At 46.8% G+C, this 5,566-nt stretch overlaps 1 protein-coding gene across 1 annotated transcript; it reads left to right on the top strand.

Moving 5' to 3' along the window:
• Positions 1-249: 249 nt before the first annotated feature.
• Positions 250-4,548, top strand: HSBP1 (heat shock factor binding protein 1). The gene is made up of 4 exons (XM_063312720.1): positions 250-410; positions 1,669-1,729; positions 3,067-3,189; positions 4,276-4,548. Exons 1-4 carry the CDS (start codon positions 366-368, stop codon positions 4,284-4,286), a joined length of 240 nt encoding a protein of 79 aa, XP_063168790.1. The 5' UTR covers positions 250-365; the 3' UTR covers positions 4,287-4,548.
• Positions 4,549-5,566: the final 1,018 nt, after the last annotated feature.

Here is a 5,566-nt window from a genome sequence, read left to right as displayed (position 1 = left end):
GTTCTGAAAGGACACTTCCGGTCTCTGGGCAAGGGCAAGGGAGACATAAGGGCTAGAGCGCCATTGCCGCTTCGTTGAAGGAGGAACTCCTCGCCGGAATTACCGCTCACACTACTCCCAGACAAAGCGGTCTGGTGTTCAGGTCCTTCTTTATGCCTCCCCGTTAAATGAGGAAAGCAGAAGGGCCTGCGGGCGTCCCCGAGCAAGAAGCACTTCATTTCCCACAATGCCACTTTCGCGCCTCGTCTCGCGAGACTTGGGGAGAGGTCGCAGACGGGCCAGCGTTCTCGCGGAGAAGGCCAGAAGCGCCTGGGAGTCGGGCCTGGACGGGCGACGGGGAGGTGCGGCAGCCACAGCGGACCGATATGGCGGAGACGGACCCCAAGACCGTTCAGGACCTCACCGCCGTGGTGAGCGGCCTTTGCGGGGGCGGGGAAGCGGCCCACCCGGTCGGCGACGTTGCCGCGGAGCCTGGGGGAGGGCTGTCGGGGTTGCTATGGAGACGGGAGAGGGCGGTGGCAGCGTTGCTAGGGAGTCGGGCGGGGCCGTTGGGGTTGCTGTGGAGATAGTGGGAGTCGATGCGCTTCGGGGGCGGGCGGCCTTGGTTGTCATGGAGACGGGGGACTGCCTGGGCGGTGCTGGTCAAAGAGGCAGATTTAGACCTCCGTGCAGGGCCCAGGGGCTGCGTTCACACGACCAACTCGGGTTAAGAGCAACCTGGGTTAATGGGGGGCTTAACCCCACCTTTGCAATGGATCCTACGAACCCAGGGTGGGTGTGCTGTGGGAATATGGCCCCTGCCTTTCTCCAAGGTTATCCTGCACCTGGGGAGGGGGGCAGGTAAGGGGGTTTAAAATGATTTTTTGCCCCCAGAGTTTGGGCAAAGTCTCTCATCTACCAGGGAAGCCATTGGCGCTGGAACCAGTTGTGCCCAGTGTACCCAGTTGCATCCAGTCAGGGGTGCTGGGCTGCACAACCCTTGCCTTCGACGTTGCCCCTGTCCTGGGTGCGTCCCCCCATTTCAGAATACTGTCTGGGCACCAAGAGGTTTAAATACGGCTTATTTGAACAATCATTTAGTTATTTAAACGTTTATTTAAATACCGGCTTATGCTGTACAGTAAACCGCTAACTGGAACAGAATCGTATCCGTATTGAACCAAGCAGACCAAAGATCCTCTGAATATTACCCTGTTGCAAAGCTTTGATTATGCTTACTGTTACTATTAATTCAATTTCTTAGAGCCGCCCACTCCCGAAGGCATTAGAAACTTCCATCTCATTATGTCCCATGTAATGATGCTGCTGCTCCTAAATCCATTGACCGGCTTTAGGGTAGCTTTGGGGAACTGCCTTAAACACACAGGCATCCCGTAAAAGCCACAGCAGTGTTGCGTGGGTCACAAAGACCTTTCACAAACGATGCAGGATATAAATTAAATTACTGGCCTGGTTTGTGTGATGATGTCGCTCCCCTCTGCCCATAGGTGGCCAGGCCCAAATAGTTACCATGCTAACTTTTATTGCTTTGCTTTTAATGTATTATAACCCCATTCACACAGCTTTTGCTTTTGGAAATGTGGGAGGCAAATATTTCTCTGATGGAGTTTTGTAATCGGGCTTTAAGCAGTATTCTTGTTTAAAACGAAATTCTCCCTTTCTCATCAGGTGCAGACCCTCCTGCAACAAATGCAGGACAAGTTCCAAACCATGTCTGATCAAATAATTGGTAGGAATATCCTTTGAGTAGGGAAGTAATGAAGAATTCTCTCCTGCAAAGAAGCAATTCACCTAAGATTTCCCCAAATGGTGCTAGACCTCCATATATGGAAAGAATCCACTGAAGAAAGGTCTCACGTATATGTGGCAATTAAATGGGAATAATGTCATGCTGTGCTTCTGTTTTCATCTGTCTGTGTTTAAAAGCACTCTCCAGCATTAGGAGAAAATGTCTAGCCAGTGTTCCCAATCACAGTCTGTAAGCATACTCAGGCCAAAGAATTCCCCTGCAGACTTCAGTGTGCAAATGTCTGACACTTTCTCCACTTAGATATTACACGTAGACTAAATAAAATTTGCTGTGTATGTACATGTAGTCCTCACCGACCACAGTGTGAAATGGGAACTCCATTGCTAAGTGGCGCAGTCGTGAAGCATGACGTCACATGACCGCCCCAACTTACAATGTCAGTTCCAGTTGCAGTCGTTAAGTGGATCGCCGTGGGTCATTAAGCGTAACATCACGTGACGGTGACGTGCAACATCCTGCCGGCTTCCCCACTGACTTTGCTTGCCGGAAGCCGGCTGCGAAAGTCGCAAATGGCAATCACGTGATTGGGGGACACTGTGGCCGTTGTAATTGTGAGCCAGTTGCCAAGTGCCCAGATCACAATCATGTAATGATGGGGATGCTGCGACGGCTGCAACTTCGAGGATTAGTCACAAATCTCTCTCTTCAGCACCGTTGTACATTTGAATGGGTGGTGAATGGATGGTCAGTAAGTGAAGACTACCTGTATAAGTGATTTCCTTCAGTCTCCAAAGTCATAGGAATGGAACGTAATTTTCCAACCTGACGTCCCAAAATATTTGGGCTTCCATGCCCATTCCCAAAACATCTGGAGGGTATCAGGGAAGCTGTTTTGGACTGTAATTCTGGTCAGTCTTGATCCTTGTCAGTGGTGCAAATAGTAGACTGACTACCAGGAGTTCTCCAGGATCTTTGGCAGAGAGAGAAATTCCCCAGCCTTGGTTTCTGGCATCCTTTTACTTAAAGGTTGGACCTAAGACTTTGAATGCAAGTGGTCTCTTGCTGAGCATTGGGCATTCCCCATTAGATGTTCAGTATTTAACATTTGCACAGCATTCTGCCGTTTTCTCTTGCAGAGAATGACATCCGTGACACAAGCAGTTGCCTTTTAATCCGTTGTATTAAACCATTATTTATGTATCCCATTTGGAGCTGCTGAAGAGGTCCTGTTGCACATTTAAAGAACCTCAAACTATTTCGGGTCAACAGGTAGTTCCATTAAGTTGAGTTTCCCCAGTTGGTTTTGCTTAACTCAGATCCACTTGATGACATGAGCTGCCGCATCGACGACCTGGAGAAGAACATAGCAGATCTCATGACCCAGGCTGGAGTGGAGGAGCTGGAAGGAGAAAACAAGGCGCCGGCCACCAAGGCTTCAAGTGAGCTTTACCCTGGAACGGTTCAGTGTGTCTGCAGATTAAATTGGGTGGGATGTCAGGGATAGCTCTCAGCTGCTGGACTGGGATCATAAAAAGGCCATAGGCCTGTGTGTGGTGCAGCATTAGTTCATTTTATTTATTTGCTTACAAGGGGAGGGAAAAGTAGACAGTTGTGCCCACTTAAAGGTAAAAAAAAAAAATTGGTCTAGATCAGTTTCTCTCAACCTTGGTAACTAAGATGGGTGGACTTCAACTCCCAGAATACCCATGCTGGCTGGGGAATTCTGGGAGTTGAAGTCCACCCATCTGAAAGTTGCCAAGGTTGAGAAACACTGGTCTAGAAGGATCAAGAGGTACTCAACTTTCACCCACCCACCCTCCACACCTGGCAGGTATAATCCCCTTTTTTGGCTGGAACAGGGGACTCCTGTCTGCCCAGTACTTTAAACGCTGTTCCAGCAGAGCTTGCTGTTTAAATGCCTGGATGAGTTAAATGCCTCACTGGTAGAACTGCTTAAGAGGCAAAATATAAGAAGCTTTGTGATGCTTCTTGAAGTCCACTGGCCATGATTCATGTGGAAGGCTAGAAGAAAAGACCTCTTTATATGGGAGGAAGCGTCCCAAGAAATGGCATGATATATCTGCAATAGCCCTCTTGATAGGCGCACTTAATAATAAAAACCGCAAAGGCCATACGGCGTACAACTATTTGATATACATCAGTAAATCAAATTAACATGTATTTGATTGCAATTAATATTACACCCTAGGTATTTAATAATAATGTAACATGAGGGGGAAAATACTAATTAGAGTTTGGCGGACATTTTTGGAAGTGCTCCCAGAGGTGGGTGAGGGCACACAGTATCTTCGCTTCTGAATACCAGGGGACTGATCTAAAGCCGTCTGTTTTGCTTATGGCTGAGTGAAGGTGTGAAAGTGACTGTCCCAACATGTGACCTGGTTGGCTGTTCACTTGCCTGTATTTTCAATTAGGGGTGTACAGCCTTTTAAAGTTCCACTTAGGAATGTGACTGTTTTTTCTTCTGACATTCTTCACTAATTGTCCTACTTTTCTCTCAACAGCCTGCCAATAATCTATGATGGTCACAGAAAAGATACATTTTTACAAGCCTACAGGGGTTTCCCGACACCATTTTTGTTTTCTTTTTTCCTTTTTCCAACTACTAGTGTGTAAAAGCGTTTTTCTACAGCTGTAGAACCTGCTTTCTTAATGTACCTTGTATAACCAGATTTGGAACAGTTTCTATTCTGACTTCTTGTGCGTTGTGAGTTTCACACACTTTTTGGGATTACCATGTTCTGTACTAATTTCAGTTATTAAAACATAATTTGATAGCTTGATGGGTCAACTAAAACGTTAATGCTCTATAAGTGGACTTTTGTGAATCTGAATGTAGAAACGTTCCTTTTCCCGGCTGCCTTTTTGTAATTCCTTTTACTGAGTGGGTAACAAGTGCTGTGCTTTCTATCAGCCTATTTTGTGCACAAGGATGAAAATGTGTTCTGAGTCATTGTACAGATCTGTTACTCTGTTAGTAATAAGTTTAAAGCAGGAAACAATCTGCTTTGGAGCTCTTGAGCTGTAAGTCTTCTACATTTTCTATTAGCGATCTGGGCACTCCCGTGATTTCAGAAAGGGGAGAGTTGATCTATGGAAGTAAGTAGTGGCTAACGGTGGTGTGGAAACAGGATTTTGTTTTTGGGAGGTATCCCTTAAGCGAGATAGTTGATAGTTCTAGTTATGGAGATGAGCTCTTTGGATTTGTTATAAAATGCACACTTTCTTTGAAGGATGACCCAGTAGACCTCTGTCCCTGGACTGCCAGTTTGCCTTTATATCTTGTGAGTTGCAAATGGACAGATCCAGTGTTGGAGCTGTTACAATGCCCTACATGCTACTTTGTACAATCACTGCTGAAAATGCGCGTCAGGCTCTGCGGTATACAAATAAGTCTCCCTCAGGTGGCTTTGAATTGCTGCGGAGAAAGGCTCGTACTTTATTCCAGAGTTTGATGAAATCGTGGCAAGAGCGTCCAGCAATTGAGGGCGATCCTGCTGGGGTTGCAGTCCTAAACCTCAGGAATATGTACAGCTTTAGACAAAGGTAAAAGTGGGTAACGCTGTAAACGTGCTAAAATTCTCTTAAGTTATTCTGTGCAGCCTTCTTATGGAGGACGGGTCTGTGTTTGGAGTACTAAGCTGTTGGGGACAATAGAGGGCTAGAGCACTTCTGCCCAGCTCCTAAAGCTGCAGAATAAACTTGCCACAGCCCAGAAGGAGCTCCTCCTGGGTTTGTTTGTTTCAGAAATAGGCTGGGATTGTACTGGGGGCATGGAAGTTCCATGAAAAATGA

This window comes from Candoia aspera, chromosome 11 (assembly GCF_035149785.1).
Source record: "Candoia aspera isolate rCanAsp1 chromosome 11, rCanAsp1.hap2, whole genome shotgun sequence".
Lineage (NCBI taxonomy): Eukaryota > Metazoa > Chordata > Lepidosauria > Squamata > Boidae > Candoia > Candoia aspera.
The sequence above is the reverse complement of the archived record's forward strand: the minus strand, read 5'-3'. Positions and strand labels throughout refer to the sequence as shown.

Coding starts and splice junctions, on each gene's coding strand:
- HSBP1 (XM_063312720.1), top strand. CDS start 366: ATGGCGGAGACGGACCCCAAGACCGTTCAGGACCTCACCGCCGTG. Junction 411..1,668: donor TTCAGGACCTCACCGCCGTG/GTGAGCGGCCTT, acceptor CTTTCTCATCAG/GTGCAGACCCTCCTGCAACA. Junction 1,730..3,066: donor CATGTCTGATCAAATAATTG/GTAGGAATATCC, acceptor TGCTTAACTCAG/ATCCACTTGATGACATGAGC.